Source organism: Lactuca virosa, chromosome 4, assembly GCF_052849685.1.
Source record: "Lactuca virosa cultivar CGN04683 chromosome 4, Lactuca_virosa_CGN04683_v6, whole genome shotgun sequence".
NCBI lineage: Eukaryota > Viridiplantae > Streptophyta > Magnoliopsida > Asterales > Asteraceae > Lactuca > Lactuca virosa.
In genome coordinates this window covers 286,892,727-286,913,534 of record NC_136429.1, presented here as the reverse complement: position 1 = coordinate 286,913,534, position 20,808 = coordinate 286,892,727, and the positions used below count along the sequence as shown (strand labels likewise).

Here is a 20,808-nt window from a genome sequence, read left to right as displayed (position 1 = left end):
ACCCCGAAGACTACTGAAGACTTAATTGAGCAATCACTGGTCGAAAAAGTTCAAGCTTTGGAAACAAGAGATAAATTCTCTGCTGATAGAATGCTTCTATGGTTAGAAATGGGCATTCTTCAGCTGGATAATCAAAGAACTACCAATCATCGAGAGTTCATATCTAAGTCCACATATCTCATCGATGAGGTCAAAGATCTAAAGAAAAAACTTCAGAAAGCCATGCAAGAACAAGAAAACAAGTCTCAACAACTCATTAGTGAAACTCACATGGATTATGAAACGGGTTATTCAGTTCTTCACGATACAATCAAAGGGTTGAGGCGATCTCTAACTGCAAAAGAAAGTGTTGATGAAATCCTTCGTCTTACCAAGGGAATTTATCAAACACTTTTCAACCCTGATATGTCGACCAACGAGGAAGTGAGTGCTCAGATGGCAACCCAGTTCAACACCACTTTCTAGAAGCTTGACGACTTGAAAACTTGGTTTGAGGAGCAGATGGAGCCTGCTTCCTCAAAAGGGGGAAGTGATCCAAACCAGGGAATAAGGATTGAAACTCTTTCATCCTCAAAATCTTCAAAGTCAAAAACTCCCTCGGTTCACCAATCCAACACTCCTCCTTGGCATCAATCTTCTTCAGAGCACAACAAAGACCCAACTCCTCACGATTCTCTTTGGCATTTAACTTCTCATAATTCTCCTCAGGCTCAAATTCCTCCTCACCTGCAAAATTTAGAGGAAGATGTTTCATCAATTCACTCCGATGACTCCCGGCCACGGTTCAAAGGAAACAATATTGGAGAGCTGCAAAGTTTGCAGATGAAATATAGAGAGCACAAGGCTTCGACACCATTTTTGATGAAACCATGATTAACTCCTAGGTGAATCCTACCCGAAGACTCTTGGACTCAGACTACATTCCATGTCTCACCCACACAGAACCGCATCATGATGGATATTGGGATATTCCTATCTCACCCAAATCCAAATACTTCCCTGTTTTTCAATCCTTTGAACTCACCATTCCTGACGACCGAAGACTTCCCATGGAATTTGAAAGGCTGAATCTTTTTCATGCCATACATGGTGATAAGTTTGAAAATATTTGGTTAAATGATAAACGAAAAGGAGTGAAGACTTACAAGGCCAGAAGGTTCAAGAAAAGTGAGTTCTTCTAGTACACTCTTTCCCATAGAGAGTGTAACTACATTAGAACAAAAGCAGACTTCGTATTCATGAACCCTAAAGAAATCTTCTTGATTGCCCGAGTAATCCAACTAAAAGCTGAGAAGTATCCAAAGATGAAGATTGCTTTTAAAAGGGCTTGTGAATTTCTTAAGGCCCTGGTATGCGAATTTGGGAATTAACACTAAAATCCACCCGATACTTTCTCAGAAGTTCGATTTTCCTCCATTCGAACCAATTTCATTGATCAATGATGGATATCAAGATATGAATCTCGGAGCAACAAACTTTCTAGAGCTTGGTATTGTGTACAAGAAGTCCCAAACAAGTTCAAAGTTCTTCGTCCCAGTCATGGCCATTCATCGCCTTTCTAAGAAACAACTAGAGATTACAATGACTGCGGTACAAAGATCCAAGCATACCACTAAAGAGGTAAAGTTTGAAATCACCTGAAGAATAAAATGGCTCTATGAAGTTAGGAAATTTTGGTGGATTCTCATCAAGTTTTTCAAACTCAATCAATGAAGAACTTAGCTGCGAGGTCACTTTGGGGGAAATTGTTGATATAAGAAAGTGACCCTCGGCAACTAAAATGTCCCCGAAGACCCAAATGCTCGTGTGAACTGGAGAGGTGGATACTGAATACTGTTTGTCATCTTATGGAGCCCGAAGATAAGATGAAGACCCGAAGACATATGAGAACATGAAGACTGTTACAAGTTATTTTACTGACTATACGTGTAAACTTAGTATTATCCGGTGTACCCTTTAGTGTCACCGAAGTCAGTCACTTTGTAACTGTTTATTATTTCCGTGTAACTTTTGGACCTCTATAAATAGAGGGTTCCACTTCATGTTTAAGTACCAATTCTGAACTTATCAATAGAAGATCTATTCATCTCTATACTATCTAAAGTTATCTGACTGATACTTTATCCGAGTCCCTCTACACTTATGTTGTTCATCATTTACTAACTTGTGTTTGCATGCAAACCATGTTATGATTCAACTAAGTGTCTACTTGTTTAATGCTTATTGATATAACTTGCTGCTATTTACATTCCTTACTTTTCCGCAATCTAACTATTATTGTTGAGCTAACAAAGATCCATTGAGATTAACTTATTATTCGGCAATATATTATCTCGTTACTAACTTTTATTAAGTTCTTCTCTCAACAGTAACTATCACATACATGTTCCTTATATGACTAAATATGATTATGATGATTTGAAATATAATAATGATGATTTCATAACTTATATGTTATGTGAATTACTATATATAACCTATGTGCATTCATGAAAATGATATTTTTAAGAGTATTTTGACTAAGACTAAAAGACTGACATTTTGGAAACACTTTTCCTCATGAAAGTTGTGCGCCCACTTAGGTTTGGGTAAAGAATTAAGTATCCAATAAAACACATGGTAAAATATAAATCTAAAGATGGAAGACGAAATACCATTGTCCTAGTTAATGGTATTTTGTACATGCCTCACTTGTATGTGTAGGCTAGCTACCTTATGTAAGGTACTTTTGATGATGATATCCATTTACCTTTAATTTATAGAAGACTAAAATAGGAAAAATGTGTAGGGTGCTTTGTGCTAAATACTACATATTCTCAAAAACTCTATCTAAATACTTAATACAAAAAATGAAAGACAAAATACTAGTGATGATTTGGATATGAGATTACTTGGGAAGAGATAAAAGTATAATACATTGCATCTATTAGTATTATCTTATTAATCGTGCTTCTTTTAAAAACTTTAAATATTAATTAAATATGAATGACTTAAGACTTTTTATTGATTTCACTATTGTTTAATGATGAAGACTAAAGACGTAAGAATAAATATGTAATACTAAATACATATAACAAAAGGCTTGTGATTTGGAAAAATGTCCAACGAAGATGATTTTAGACTAAAGACTTTAGAGTTTTAAGTGGAAATGATTACTTTGTAATGCATAAATATTTAAATATGAATTTGGAGATTCTTGTTTGTATTGAAAATGACATTCGCAGAAGTGGTCCTCATAAGAAGAGTCCGAAGAAGTGGGTTATGCGAAGACCAGAGAAGTGAAATCCTATGGAGTCTAAAAGCCATCTGAAGAAGTTGACTCGTGTATTGTCTTTTTTCTATATTCATGCAGTAACCATTAGTTTGTAAAATATTCTTGTTTGTTATCCATGCAATCTGGACTAGGGTCAACAGTCAATCTTGTGTCACTATACTATTTACAAGATGGATCCTTCTCCCTATCCTATAAATAGGCAACCCGGTTGTAGGTTGCAATATGTCTAGAACTATTAACTCATTGTTATATTCAGATAATATAATATCTTTCTCATTATATTATGACTCTCATGTTTATTTAGTTTAAGTTATTTTATTTCTCATTTATGATATATGTAAGTTGCTAAGTATGTCTTTATTATTCTCCAAATCTTAGTTGCCATGAGTCTTTTGGTTTTATGAATTCTTACTGGTTTCACTACTAGAAAACAGCCCTTTAATGACACGCAAACAATGACACGCATTGATTTACTATACGCATTTTTTGCGTATCATAAAAAAAATGTCAATCTTCCTAAATTTGAACGGTAGAGGACACGCATTTGTGCGCGTCCTAAAATTGGTGTCCAACAGAAAAAAATTTAGAAACACGGAGGGCACTTATTAAAAACTGAGCGTCGTGTAGAAATAGATGTCACTTTTTATTTTTTTCAAAAGTGCATTTCACAAAATCACAGGGAGCATTCTACCTAGGGCTTTTTTCAAGAAATATCTCTCGGTGTTCTCTGGTCTCTGCAAAAATTGACGACCTCACTGTTCACCTCGCCTCCCTTCTCTCTACAAACCCTAAGCCGCCGCCACCACCATCAACCCCCACGTAGGATTTCAAAAAATACGATCTTGCTTTGTCCAGAAAAGATCCTATTTTTGGTATCATTGTGAGAGTTCAGGGGTTTAGTCGCTTGATTAATTGTTTGACCGGAGATTTCAACAATGGCGGTGGAGATGGAGAAGAAAGAAGAGGAGGTGAAGGGAGGAAAGTTCTGTATTGCCCGTTCTTTTATTCCATTCCCTCCTATAATGATAACTTCCACTTTTGCCCTTAGTCTCCATCAAGATGCGGACGGAAAGTTTTGTATCGCTCAAAAATTTCAGAAGATGTAATTTTCCATTTATCAAATCGATTTCATCATTATCGCATCAAATTAGCCACCAAATCATCTAAATCAACAACAACTGTTTGTGATCTATATAACGTCGTCGAGTATCTTGGATTCTTAGTACGTGTATCCCAAGCTTTTCTTTCATTTGGGCTTGTTGAAGCTACTCATCAAGAAACAAAATTTGAAGATTATTATTTGATTTCTTTTTAGTTTTGTTTATCATAATTTTTGAACGCATGCGTTAATAAACCATCAATAGATTGGAGGGGTTGGTTCACTGATCTTCAGAAACACAGTTCCTATTTCTAGACCTATTAGGTGTTCGACAAAATGCCACAGTGAAATCTTTTTTAATTTTAAAAATGATACTTATCAATAGAGTTTATATTGATTTAAGCATACAATTTGAGTTTATCTTGTGAATCTTAATCCTCGTGTTTTAGCTTCAGTCATGCACTACTTTGTGCCACTTGATGTTTGTTTAACTGAAATTTATGTTTCTTCGTTTTTGTCTTTTATATATATTTACTCTAACAGTTACGGTTAAAGACGAAGAAAAATCCAAATGTTTGTTTAACTGAAATTTCTGTTTCTTTTTTTAATGGTGTCTTGAACCCACATCACATGAACCAAAACATATATTTTTGTGACATTTGTTTATCTTTCTTTTAAGTTTAATTCTTATTCTAGATTTCTAGTACAAGTTATGTATGTACAATATGAAGCAAAGAACCAAAAATCCAAGTTTTATGGTTTTTCCACTTATGCCCCTCAACATAAACCATAATTATCTACCCTTTTTCTTTGTCCCAGATGAAATTTTAGAAGTCTAAGTGCTTGATGGTTGATAATATATGCTTCATTTGATTTTAGGTTAAGATTTTAAGTAATATCATGACCATACACTTCAACCTCACAATCTCCACATCTATTACCCCAAAATAGATTTTAAAACACAACAAGGATTTTGTCCGCAACGTGTTATAGCAGGCTGATCCTTTATTGCTACATTTTTTTTGCAGAAACTTTGTGATAATAACCCTGGAGAAATCGGTGCTACTCTTTGCCCTCTATTTGATCTTATCTTGATAGATGTAAATTCACATAAGGATCTAGTTGCCAACTTTGTAATCATCCTCAAACAAGTTGCTGAATGCAGATTGCCCTAGAGTTATGACTATCATCAGACACCTACACCATTCATACAGGTATGAAACTTTATATATATATATATATATATATATATATATATATATATATATATATATATATATATATATATATATATATATATATATATATATATATATATATATATAATAGACCTTCATGAATACAATATTTTGTTAATTTAGTAACAAGATATCATATAGAGTATCATTGTAATAACATTTTTTCTTATAAGAGGGGCATGACATGTTAATTGTGTTATGCATATTAAGTTGCTAAAAATCCTGGCTTGACTTGGTAATGGTGACAAGAAGTCCAGTGGACAGATGTATACTATCATTGGAGACATAATGAGAAGGAGTGACACAACTAGAAATATAGGAAATGCAATTCTTTATGAATGTATATGTTGTGTCTCATCTATACATCCTAACCCTAAGTTATTTATAGCTGCAACTGATGCAATTGCTAAGCTTTTGAAGGTCTACCCTTCTTAATACTTTTTGCACTCACACAAATCTAACCTTTTATATTGATAATACTAAATATTATTATCAGTATATCTGTTCCTTGTAGAGTGATGTTCATAATCTAAGGTATATGGGGATTGATGCACTTGGTCGATTGATAAGGATAAGCCCAGAAATTGCTGAGCAACATCAACTTGCTGTAACTGATTGCTTAGTGGTGAGAGTTAGGTATATTTTCTATGTTATAATAGACTTGAAACATATGTTTACTTCTTTTTAGTTTCTTGTGAATATAGCTTACATTTGATGTGGTAGCTCTAAAATGATGATTCTTCCCGTGAACATGACATTAGCTCCAACAACTGGAAAGCGACACCGGTTTGAAAATTATTCCAGTGTTAAAAAGTTATGATTTTGTAAACATAAATCTTTATGATGCTTATATTGTTACGAAGGGAAGTCTAACTACATTTCAAAATCTAGCATCAACAACAATATGTGGCATCATACATGCTATAGTTGGAGGACAACCACTACTTATTTTAGGAGTTACGGAGCCAACCGTGTTGATGTACACGTTTATGTTCAAGTTTTCAAAAGATCAAAAGGATTTAGGGCAACCCCTTTTTCTAGCTTGGTCCGGATGGTACTTTTTGACTATTATTCATGATTAGGATCCACTTTAAAAACTTTTTATCACTTATATATATATATATATATATATATATATATATATATATATATATATATATATATATTAATTGAAGTTATGTAATCTGAATGAGAACAGGGTTTGCGTTTGGACTGCTTAATTTTGCTTTCTATTCTTGCTAACGTTACCCACTTGGATCATTTTGAAACTGAGGTTCTACCATTAAGCATTTCCATATTCTCCTTTAACCTTTTTTTTCTTTGTATCTGTAAACATATGGTTGTAAAAGAACTAACTTTAACAAGGAAAGAAATTAATTGTTGAAGTTTTTGATTGATTATGTGTCTTGATTGAACTGTAGGGGTAGTGGGGCGGAAAATTAGTAGGAGTTGATGGCAAATCAAGCATTTAAAGGTATCCAACCGGTTGTACATGTTTTGTTTTTCTATAATAACTATTATGCAATATTAGCAATGTATTACATTTACTTACTATTGGAATGATTATTTGTATTTGACATATTAGTGCAATGAATTATCTTTCTTATTTATTGTATTTTATTTTGTATTATGAGACTTCTAATGTGTTATTTAATTTCAAAATTACTAAATCTATCAAAATATATAATTTTTAAAACATTTAAAATTATGACACGCAAAAATGTGTGTCGTCTTTCTTTATGACATGGGCTTTAATGATACAAAATGCGAGTTGTAAATGTGCCTCGTAAGGTTAGGACACGCAAATGCATGCCGTCTTCTTTCTGATAGGGCCTTCCTTGACACGCAATGCGCGTCATTAAAGGGTGTTTTTGTAGTAGTGTTTAAGGAATGTGCAAATTCCTTCAACTATAAAGATATTGAATCGCATTATTAATCACTAGGAATTCCCATTACCTAAGTATTGTGCATATATTTTGATGAGATGGTGACTGAAGACATTAAAGGATGGGATGGATATTTAGAAGGCCACATGTAGTGGATCCTTGAATTGCTGTTATGACATCGTATTGAAGAACCTCATACTTTAATGTTTTGAATTGTAGATTTTAACTATTTAAGACTACAAGATTGTTTTTTATGTAAAAATTATTTAAAATATTGTTAAATGATTTAAAAAAAATTAATCATTTAAATTAAAAGATGGATGTTTCACAAAGCCAATGATTTGATAAGTAAAAGTATTTTATCTGCCAACTGCCTTAAGGTGAAGTTGACTGCATCAACATGTGTCAAAGATGGTGTTGTCAGTATGCGATTATGGAAGATCAACAACATGGATCGAGAGACGTATACACCTAGTAACCAATCCATGAAGCTTCGTGATATGTATTGGTTCTTATTTCAAGTCAAGATAAGTTTCCTTACTTGTAGAAGACTCCTATATTCTTAGGCATTGCATTGCATTGACGACCGAACATAATATTTATGTAATACTAGCGTTTATTCACATTAATTATGTAAGAGATTAAAATAAATTTCTATATGAGAGTTGTGAGATCAGATCTAAAGATCGTGTTCTTAATCATAATAAGTTTATGATAATCCTCTTTGTTCTAAACAAACCGTTCCTTAATAAAACTTCATTTTTAGAGTATAATATGTGCTCTTTAGATTCTTTATTGATTGATTGCATAGTTCGGGACCAACAATATTAGTCTTCTTCTTGAAGACCTATTTTCACCCAACTATTCTATAGTCAGGTGATCGATCAACCAACACACATACTTGATTATCGTACATGTATTTCATCTCGCTTTCTATAACCTCTTTCAAATTAGCAGACTTTGAGTCTATCATGGATTCTTGGTAGTTGGTTGGTTCATTATCATATACCAATAAATCATTACCATCATATATGATTAAACCATATATTTATGTTTCATGACGTATTATATATCAGACCAATATGTAAGATGTGGTATTATTCGAGGCCCCCCAATAACTATTTGTTGTGGTTCAACATGTTTTATCATCTCTTTGTTGAGTACTAATTCTAACATAAGGTTCTTTATTGTCTTAATCTTGAATTTCTTCAATATCAATGTGGCCCCACTAGTCTCCTTAGATATAATCTCCTTTCAACATTTATAAAGTTAATATCCATAGGATCGGATGGGATATCTAACAAATAACACTTTTATGATATGGGTTCTGTCACGCCCCTGGCCACCGGCGGAAACGCCGAGGTGTGCGACGTAAATCAGTGATCACAATTATTGAACATACATTGAACATTACAAATATAATCTTCTATTATTACCGAAATAAAAATTCCATTGTCGATGACTATTGCTAAATCACGACACACGCCTAACAGTTCGGCGTTTACAAGGGTATAGTAAAATAACGAAAAATCTTCTATGCAAACTCTCCTGAACTGCTACTAAATGTGAGAATATGTGCATTAAGACACGTCAACAAATGATTGTTGGTGAATTCTACAGGTTTTGATACAAAATACTTTTATAACCAAAAGTATTTTATAAATTATTATCTGGTTGAACAACTTTTATAAATATATACTTTTATATCATAAGTATAAAATATATGAGTTAAAAGTGTTTTTGGACTCATATAGAAATATTGTTTGTTCAAATCCAAAAGTACAAAATTTGATAAATATATAAGTAAGTCAAACTTATATCAAATTTTACCGTTCCAATGGCCAAAATTCATTTTATATAAGGATTTTGAATACCAAGTTATATAAAATAAAGCCATGTCACACTTCAAGAAAATATAAAATAACCAACTTCACTATTGTAATTTCGTACAATAGATTGCATTATTTATTTGTATAACTCATAATCTTTTGAGTTTATAAGCTTTGTATGGTCGTGTCGTAGTATTTATTAAGTGTTATCTTATTTAATTTGGGAAGCGACACCTAATCCTTGGGGCAAACTCGTCCCACATAAACATTGTGTTTTCACGTCGCAATAATCATTTCCTTTTTATTTGTGTCAAAAGAATCAGTTTCACCAAAAATACTTTCGTACAAAAAATGAAGGGTTTATATAATAACTTATTAAATATAAGTTAATAAACCTTGTCCAATTGTTTCATGATGTTAATTAAGTGTTATATGACTTAATTTTGGTAATGGCACTCATCATTTTGAGACACAACTACCAACTACATACAATCTCTTTCACCTTGCATACGTGAACAAAAACCTCGTATAAATTCTATTTCAATTCTATATGGTAATAAAACGAATCTAAGGTTTATAATGAGCTCATAACCGAACTATGACACGAGACCTCTTCACCAACACTATAAAGGGGTGTTGAAAGTCCACACCAACATTTTATCAACTTTGTGGATTAAGTAGTGTAGGAACGTCATCGCCCGATTTCGACTCGTCAGACGATAGTTGTAGCTAGCAATCGTTGGCGGGATGTCTACCCGTATAAGTCTATACAACCGATCTTATACCTGACGTTCCACGTTCCATATGTATTAACGGTTATAACATAGAGGATATTTACTACGATTTACATTCTTAGTGTAGTTACAAACATAACCCATATAGCTTAGGAAATGATACTATCTCATATGGCTTTTAGAAACGCACATAGCTCATACAGGAAACCCGTGTGTGTTGGACTCTAACAATGTGTCTAGGCATCCTAATCCTAAACTTTCCATTATAAGATTATTAAATACTTATGATTCTTATTGTTTAGGAAGAATATTTGATTGAAGCCTTTTAGCATTTGGGATTCATAAGACTTAACATATTTCTAAATTTTATTGTTTATCGTGATAAAATTTGGGCAGCATAACGACTGACTTATAACATTTTATAGGTTTCAACCAATGTGAAACCAACAATTTCCATGAAAATCAATAAGTTGCACAGTTAATATGATACATAATTTCATTATTAACGATTCTTAAATCCGAAAATAAATTATGCAATCATATGTAACGAAATTCGTAATTTAGTAAAAATGATTTATATTTTTATAATAACTATACAAATAAAATAAGTCGTTCTTAAGCTTATTTTTTACATAATTCCATATAATATATATAAATAAGAGTTGATTTTTGATATTTTTCGACTAATTACTATTATATTTATTCAAACCTTGTTTTTCAAGGCAATGTACTTTCATTTTGTACATGATTATGTTGAATAACATTTTTTGTTATATATAATGTCTTCTTATACCCTCTTAACATATTCATGCAAATATATAACAAAGATTGTAATTTTATAAATCATCAATTATACTTGTATCCTTATAACAATCTACTTATGATCTTGTGATTTTTCTTAACATTTATACTCATATTTCACAACAAAGTATAAGTATGTCTTATTTTAGCATTCTACTTAAACTTGTATGATTTATATCATTTTAGGTTGCTATTTCACAAACTTTTAACCAATAACAAAGTATGATGCATTTTAGGGTATGAAAACTTGTAAACCATCAAAACTTCAACAAATAAGCATGTATTCTTCCCCAAATTTGTAAAATCATAAAAGTGGGGACGTAGAAACTCACCTTAGCTGTGTAAAACTCATTTGTTTTGGTAATCGGAAATAGACTCGTTTTCTCGTCTTTTGAATTGAGCACTTTTTGGACGATCCGAGAACAAAGGGCTGTAGATCGGCACAAAAAGAACTTAGAAAACTAGTTTTCACAAAAATCGGATCACCGAAGGAGGGTTGCCGTTACGGCAGCACATGGCTTTCTGGCGGCGCGTGTGGATGGTTTTTAGCTTTGTTGGGGGTTGTTTTGGTTGTGATTCGAAAGAGCTGAACAAAAGTGGTTTTTGTGGTGGTGTAGGGCAGTAGGAGGTTGCAGAAATGAGCTGGAAATGGTAGCGAAATGGGATAGGCAGCCGGTTTTCCGGCAGCTCGCTTCTTTGGCAGCAAACTGCCTCTTTGGGGGTTGTTTTGGGTCACGATGGCAACAGCAACAAAGCACAACAGATCAGAGGTGTTTGGGGTTGCTATGGTTGATGTGAAGGAGGAGAGAAAGGGGCTGGAAGGTGGCTGAAAAATGATGGGCAACAACCTCTTTTCTGCTGCGTTTTTTCGATGAGCAAGAGAGAGATCGAGAGGAAGATTATTGAGGAAGGGTGAGAAAATGATTGAATGCAGATGAAAAGGGATTATATCAATACTTTGAGGTGAATTTGGTGTACTTCATGATCTAGCAAGGATTGAGTAATTACAAAGCAAGATAACTCACAATCTTGTGCATGTGCAAGTTGATAAATGTTTGTATGGGGAGAGAGATACGTGAGTAATTGAATGTATATCATGTGTGATATTGGGAAGGATTTGAATGAAAAAAATGATCTCTTGAGGTACAAATATTTGATTTTGTTGTTGTAGTAAATCCTTGGGTGGTCTAGTTTAAATACACACTTGTGTGTACTTTGTGATTTGTAAATACCAATAGATTTTAGAAATCTTGGCTGATTTTGTTGTACAATTTATATATATATATATATATATATATATATATATATATATATATATATATATATATATATATATATATATATATATATATATTAGATATTTGTTAGATATTTATTTAGATTACATTACATATATATAAATTTACACATAAATATACATGTATTTGGGTTGTTATATAATAAAAATACAAAACCATACATGTATTTGTATTTTGGTTTTTATAAAAAAATACATGGCATATATATTAGGTATTTAAAAATTTGACATTTACACTTATATGTTCATATACATGTTCTATAATAACGTTATTATTTTCACGTCGTCTTAATGCACAACAAACAGACTTAATTTTCTTAAAATGTTTCATACGTGCCCAATAATAGTGTCGCACGTGATGATTCCCAAAAAAATGTACACGGAATGAAATTTCGATACCCGAATCCATGCTAAAACAACAATTTAAGGTTTCGCGTTTAAATGGTTACAATTCAATAGCTTTCTCGAAAATGGTTCCTCTTTGAAATATAATAGCATTAAAAGGAACCTGGTCGATAAGCATAAGTCTTTGGGTTCTAAATGGATTAATTCTCCAGTAATTAAGTATAGTACCACTTAAATTTGCTTAATAAACATTGATGTATTGTACAATAGGTCTAATTATAGTAATGTTCACGACGATTGACCGACAATTGTTAACTTAATTTACTAATTGTTGCAGGTTCTAATTTGTCGTAGAGCTTCACGGTGAACGTAAGTTTCGTAACCCCTGGATTTTAAATATATTAGTAGTGGTTTATGAACACCCCATATTTTAAAGGGTGTTTTGGAAACCTTATTTGTTGGTACAAGGTTTAGGACTCTTGTATTAGTTTTCAGGGCTTAGCCCCATAAGTTGATAGGAACCGTAATATGAATCATCATGAACTAAGCCATATATAGTAATGTTCAATTCTCCTCTCGACTACAACGTTATGTTATCGTGTCCTGAGAGGAGTTAGTTGTGAGATGATTCCATAATTCCTCATTGATCACTAATATCTTGACTAAGATACTCATCACCACTAACGAATTTGAGTATCTTAAGCCTTTTATTTAATTGATGTGTTTCTTGTTTATATGGCCAAGACGACAATGCCATAGATATGTCTTAATTAAACCATTTTTGGATGTAGTTAAATCAACGCAAAAGATTAAACTATTTGCTTCTTATGCTTATACTAGTTTCATAGATTCCTTGAAAAGAATTTGCTTTACAATAAAGGACACGTTTTATAACTAAAGTTTGAATCATTTTTAAAATCCAAGTCAAATCTATCTGTACAAAGTATGAACGAAATAATGTATCTTTCCAAATCATGCGAATAGCAACAATTCGGTTAAGCCTTTATTCAAACATTAAAGAGAATGACTTCATAGTTCCTAATTCTATCGACAACAACAATTCGCTTGTTGTCCCCGAGTAAGAATCTCACCCTATGAACTCCCCTATCTGAAAATCACCATGATCTCTTCTCCTTCCCTTCTCTAATTTTTTTTTTCTCAAATGGAGGGGATAAGATTTGTTTACAAAGGCGTTACCTACTTTAACATTTGAGAAACTACTTCACAAGATTGGAATGCCACGGTTCAAAGGCGTTAAGTGAAGTTGTCATCATTGGGTGTACATGCATCCTACACATATGCTAATATCATGATTTATTCAAGTATTGTTTTACTGCCCACATTGACTAACCATCACATTGTTTGTCCTATTTGCAGGATTTCATGTTCATATGCTTGTATTATGATTTATCTGCTTATATGTATTACTGCTCATTTAGACTTACTCTCCCTTGTTTGCCTCATTTACATGTTAGGTCTATATACATGTCGGATGTTATCTTTGTGATGCAATCATTCTACCCCTTATGGAGTTGTTGCATTAACAATCTCAATGATAAAAAGTTATCATCATAATCGTCGCTAACAAAAAAGGTATGCAAAATGAAAGTTTGATAAGTGTTGGTAAAACTTTTAATGATTTTAAATTATCAGTCTATGAATAATTTAGGAATGTCATAAATATATAAACTGAATGATAATTAATTACGATTTCATCCACAATTTAAAATTCAACTAATAAGATTAAGATATATTGATGAATGAAGATGATCGTTTGCTATTACTTTAGCGGGGTTAACAATGCCAGTAAAAATAAAAAGTCCAAAATCTGCCCCTAATTAATCAGAAAAATAAGATATCTGGCTGGATGAAATATACAATTATATACTGACATACAATGGTTAAATGTTAATTAAGTTTTGATCATCAATAATTTATTTAATTTATACCCCAGTTATATACATATTTACATGTCTTAATGCTTACATTCAACAGGAGCAAGGTGATCAGCCACCAAAGTAGTCGATTTAGACATCGTACTTCTGTTTACAAAAGCATCTTCCTGTAATGTATACATAATAAAAGGTACATGTCAGTTCATTCAATTTTTAAAATCAGTAAAACCAATATACAGAAATCACCATGCTAGTATATTTGAAAATTTTTATTTATGTCTTTCTTATTCGGTCAATATACATAAAACAACTGTATTTTGGCCATTTTGTGGTTCAACTACTCTGACTCCATATATTCCACTAAAGGCAGCAAAGTGTTTAACAAATTTTCTATGACCTCCACTTTGACCTCCTATAGCAAGTTAAGGCCATGTTTGCCACAACTATCTTATAAGCTAGCTTATTTTTCGAATTTTTTTAAGTTGTCATGTATAACAAACCAAAAAGTAGCTGATATGCTAACTTTTTAAAAAGCTAGTCAGACTGACGTTCAACGAGCTTATTGAGGTTCTTTAAAATTTTCTAAAATATATCATTTATTAATTATAAAACACTCAATTTTCTGCATGTCCTTTTATGTCGTTTTACATATTTTAGGTATCTTATCAGCTAGTTTTACCAATCACTATTTTTTATCTGCTAACTTTTCAGCTACTCCACTAACTTAGCTTAAGTGGTCATACTATCAAAAAGTTGTCAAAGTTGAGTGGTTTTAGTGAAACACCTTTTAGGGAATATGAGTCGATTCAATAACAAAAAAATTCTAGTTTCATAATCGGTTCACTTGTAGACATTGGGAGAAGTTGATTGGAAGTTTAATCACTGTGAAACAGAATATTACACTAAAGCCACCTAACTGCCTATAGCATATTAAAGTGGTAATAATAGAAAAAAATGTCAAAGTTGACAGACTTTGGTGAAATATTTTAATTCATAGTGGTTAAACCGTAAAAATAACCAAAATATAATGAATTTTATGTATATTGACAATCTTATTATAATATATAGCAACATAAATTATTGTAGCATAAGGTGATAAAGGTGGTACCAATGAAGAACAGCGTGCACCATCATGTATTATTCCCTCTCTAGTTGACTCCAATCTTGAGATGCAATCTTTTGTTTGACCACTTGAAATAGCCTGCATTATTGTGCAAAACAAATAAAAACCATGAGTTTCTAGAAGCAGTGCTTATATCCCTATCAACTTTTGAAACATATACGAATTTTGGAAATGGAACATGACTTACATTATTTTAAACAGAATATTTGTTATTAAAGGTGTTAATCTTCTTATGTATGTGCTACAGATCAAGATTTTGGTTCCTGAAAATGGGGTTAATGTCATAAATGGGTAATATAAAACTACATTCCTTTTTTACAAAACAACATTGCTTTGAAAAAAGTACTATTAGAAGATAAGACACGGGAACCTTCTTCTCACATAATACCATTATTTTAATGGTATATCGTGAACAAAAACAAATCGTACCTTTTTAGAACAATGGTGTTCAGTAAAAAGAAAACAAATTCTCCATTACCCATTTATGACATTAATTCATCTTAATGTTGCTGACCCTATGTTCATAGACCTCAAAACCTCCTTCTTATTAATTTAAAAGAAATCATTTATTATTGTAATCCTGTAATAAGAATTCGTATTTTTTAACCTTAGTAATATGAGGGTCTCTCCAAGGTCCTTTATCAGATCGCATGCAGCCTCCTTTTTCTACACAATTGCAGTTACCACCTAGAAATTCTGGCAATTCACTGAAAAATTAAAAAGATGTAATCAAGATCAAATTTACTCAAACATCTGCATAATTATTCAAGAACTATTTCCTTAAATTTTTTACCTTGCATCAATTACTTCAAGCAATGTGCTTAAAAAATTGGTGCCCAGGACCTGAGGATGTAAAATATCAATACAAAAGTTGTGGTGATAACAGCTTAATGTTTGAGAAAAAAATCATTAAGTCGAATTACATGAATCTTAGATTTTGCTTTGGGTTCAAGAAAGGACTGAATCATATTCCACAGCATCTTAAATCCAGAGCCAGCATTTATGATGAACATCTGGCAAAGTGTCTGCAGATTTCATGTCCCAAGTTTAGAGTATGAAATACGATATTTCAAAAAAGATAAACTTCAACTTCTGAAATTAAATATAGAAGAGTTAATCACTAAAATGACCAAAATGGGTGGGCCATATTACAAAATGCCCACCTTTTGAACAAATATCACAAATGACCCCATTTTGCAAAATGGACTTTACATAATCACTTTTTTTTTGTGAATTGATACATTTTTTGCAAAATCATGATGTCATTTCGGAAAGAAAAATTCCAAATAATTTTTTTTATAAAAGATTTACTAGTGTGAACCAATCTTAAATCAATTTTGCAAGTCCATTTTGTAAAATGGATGGTCATTTTGTAATATTTGTTCAAAAAGTGGTCATTCTATCTTAGAAATCCACCCATTTTGGTCATTTTAGTGAATAAACCAAGATATAATTTACATATCAAAGGCGTTACATTAAACACAAACCTAGACCTATTCGTATTACAACCTGTGTAGTATATATATGTTGATTTATGCATATATACTTGACAAGAAATTTTAGAAATTTCTATAGATTTTGAAGTTAAACTTAATATATATGTCACTTGACGTCTTTAAATTTCAAAATCACAGTATGTCTTTAATTAATCTGTAAGGAAATTTCAGTTAGTCATTGTTAATTTGTTGTAATAATTAATGGTAGCAGAAATATACATCCGGATAGTTGTTGTTAATCTGTTGCAGCCTCCTAATAAGTTCAATCACCGGTTTTGTAAAGTTCCATAAACCCTAAGAAAAGAAAAAGAAAAAAACATATGAGAACTTTAAAAACGAAATACCTTTGGTCCAAAAAAATCAAGCCTAATAAGTTATCATACCACGCCTTGAACATCTATAACTGTTGTACTAGAAGAAACACGTCTTCCTGCTGCAATTGAACAGGCTGGAAACCTAATGGCTAAAGTCCTTTCATATTCCTGTACGTAGTATTTCACATATCTTTCAACAGTTGTCACCTTCATAAGCTTCTTTGGATCAGCTTGTCCTAATATTTCTATGTAAACAGGCCTTCCTTCCTTATCGATACCATGGTAACCCTGGTGAAAATACCGAAGAACTTCATCCAATTCACTGAACTTGAAATCCTGCCAAAAAAAAAATATTTTTACTAGATTTAGATACCAGGTGTTAACAATTTAGCAAACTTTTAAGAGTACAATAAATTATAGACTTCAAGAGTGATAGGTATGTTGGGAAAATATACTTTAAAGATTCCCAATAACCCGTTTTATGAAAAATGATAGAGAAATAAGAACACAAGAATATATGTGGAAAACTCCAAAACCGAAGAAAAACAATGAGTCTTCTAACAGACAAAGCCACTATACGACAAGTTATTAAAATCATATAGAGTGATCTCTCTAGCCACATTTGGCACTCTCCAAATATTTATCTCACATCTAAAACAAGAGAATAAAGAAAGAATCGGATCCTAAAAGTGAATTAAATTGTCTACACTCTACCAATGTGGGGAAAATTCCTTTTTTCATACTAACCAACAATTCTCAACAAGGGAAACATATCTAATATTATAAGAGAAAACAAGACAAATGTATATTATGCAAAAGTCTTAATACACCCTAAAAAAGAAGGAAGTGACTTTAGCATGCACTTTATCGTGACAAAAAGCCAATAAGTAGACTGGAAATTAAAGAATGCAACACTAAATTGTTAATTTACCTCCAAAATGTTGTCGGCTCCAAAATCTTTCCTCCATTGAAGCATGCTGATCCACATGTTCTTAGCGCCTTCAATATTAAAGTTCTTGGCTACCAAGTATCTGCAAGGAGAATGTTGAGTCTAGATATAAACAAAGATTGTTTCTTTTTTTTTTGGACGAATGAACAGTCTCAATGTGAAAATGACCATTTTACCCTTCTGTTTAAAAGGGATGCTAAATAACAATTGAATGTTTATCTGGGGATCCGGGATCGTTATACCTTGAAATTGTTAATGACCACGAAAAAAAAAAAAAAAGTTTACATGACTAACAATACTTGAGACAAAAGAGAAAATCGACCAATTAGTAGGAGAAGAAGATGATTGGGTTTCAATATGTTCAAAAGAAATAAAAAGGAGAGTTTGGTTAAAGGGTAGCAACTTAAAAAAAGAGTCTTAGTGGATAAAGACACTTAGAGTCGTAGACACCCTCCCATTAAAGCCATTCTACTTATATTAAGGCAAAAAAAAAACACTACTTTAAAGTAATAGATTGTTAATTACCTCAACATCATATGAAAATCATCAAGAATTTCTGGTAGCAAGTTGTCTTTTATTAGAGCTTGTCGAAAAGCATCAAGTGCTTTAACCTCATGAGGATCTTGAGCCTCCCCTATTGTAAGAGAATCTTGATAGATTGTTTTGTTTCTACTTTTTCTCTCTCGAGAATATTGGATGATTTTGGAAGAAGCATTTTCTTTATTTTTCTTCCATGTTCCACTTGTGCCTTCTTCATCAGAGACTTCAATATTTGTATCCCATGAGTTTCTGTCATCACAACCAGGGAACCCTTCACGAAAATTTATATCGAGGTGAAAAAATTAAAAACATACGTTCAAAAATGTCAACTGTAAATGAGTAATTGCATAAAGTCCTAAATTATTTGGATGTTAAAGACAAACAGCTTGATGTGTTGAAAGTTCAAACTTTTATGTGTCTTTATCATTGGTTTATTTATTATATGGATCTCATCACTCCTCAACGTATTGAAATTTGTACGTTTCTTAATCCTCTGATTATTAATTTTGTGGCTCTGGTTTCTGATAATGACATATATATTCCTTCCATATAGACACATAAAACAAAAAAGGCTAAATGTGCAAAATAATTCAGATAAGTTCTTTGGCTACATAAACCTATGAGGAGTTACCCTACAAGATTTGGATGTTATAGAATCACGTAAAATTCACTATTCCAATTATTTTGCATTCCAATCCTCCAACCTCCATTTAAAAAGTAAAGCATTAATAGAAACTAGAGTGATAATTAACCAAGATATAATCTGACTCAAAGCAAAGTAGTTATGTCTAAACATTTTACCATACATCATTCCTTGATCAATTCAGAGAAACTTTGGCAAAGATTTTGATGTTGAGATATAATTCTGACACAAAATTTCATATTTAAACAGAAAAATCTATTTCTTATGAAACACAAACTTTATTAATTAAAATGGTAGAAGATGCAAATTTCAAGCAGAATTTCGCCCTTCCACAAAATTAATGCATCTATGCCTCAAGTATTTACAAAAAAAGGTACTCACAAAAAAAAAAACCTGTTTCATTCAGATTTTTTATATTGAATTGGACTCCAAAAGCCATATTCAGTCGATGAACACTGATAGGAAAATAAACAAAACAATAACATCAACACAACTAACTGATGCTACTAAAACAGACTTGTCGATGTTTTTACCATGCAAACTTCATAAGATGATTAGATAGAGACGACAATAGATGATATATCAGTAATGGAATTCTCACGAAAATGTAGATAGGAGCTTACCAGGCAAAGAATTGCGAACGATTGATCCAGACATGGTGTTCTATGCTGTGTTGAAGTTTATAAATCTTCGAATGTTATGAACCGAAGTGTATTGGAATCAAGACATACAATCACCGATTGCTTATTGAGAGAGAGAGAGAGAGAGAGAGAGAGAGAGAGAGAGAGAGACGGCAGCGGCACGGCGGAGAAGGGCGGGTAGAGTTGAGTGTTCCGTTTTGGTATGGTGCAGCTTTCCAAGTGTTTAATTTCGCAACGTCACGCCTTTTATGGAGAATATGCGAATGTGTGAGGATAACATCTTTCCTAATACTCAATTACGAAATTGCCCTTCCAAGTTCCAACTCTATCCACGTTTTCTTTTTCTTGGATATGCAATTGTATATAGGTCGACAGTCGACAAACCGCAAAAAACAAAGTGGGATTGAAATTTGAATCCCGAGTCCGAGTTGAAACAGGTTATGGTTCTTTGGCTTTTAATTTGTTTTAGAAAGGGAGGTTTTTATTTATATTTTTGATTTGATTTATCTATAAACAAAGAAATATGATAAATATATAAAAGTTAAAATATATTTTTTTAATAAATAGATACCAAAATTATATAAAAGTTAAAATATATTTTTTTAATAAATAGATACAAAAATTAAATAAAAACATCACCTTCAATTTGGAAAACCTTTTAAACTAAGCTGTTTTCTTTTAAATTGAACTGATTACTTTTAAGA

At 32.1% G+C, this 20,808-nt stretch overlaps 1 protein-coding gene across 1 annotated transcript; it reads right to left on the bottom strand.

Moving 5' to 3' along the window:
• Window positions 1-14,232: 14,232 nt before the first annotated feature.
• LOC145108364 (phosphatidylinositol/phosphatidylcholine transfer protein SFH6-like) lies at window positions 14,233-20,413 on the bottom strand. Its single transcript, XM_079045382.1, has 10 exons — window positions 20,087-20,413; window positions 18,806-19,091; window positions 18,263-18,362; window positions 17,401-17,667; window positions 17,237-17,311; window positions 16,445-16,546; window positions 16,315-16,364; window positions 16,129-16,228; window positions 15,507-15,599; window positions 14,233-14,565 (listed from the first exon to the last, which is right to left on the bottom strand). The coding sequence occupies exons 1-10, from the start codon at window positions 20,118-20,120 to the stop codon at window positions 14,479-14,481; spliced, it is 1,194 nt and encodes a 397-aa protein (XP_078901508.1). The 5' UTR covers window positions 20,121-20,413; the 3' UTR covers window positions 14,233-14,478.
• Window positions 20,414-20,808: the final 395 nt, after the last annotated feature.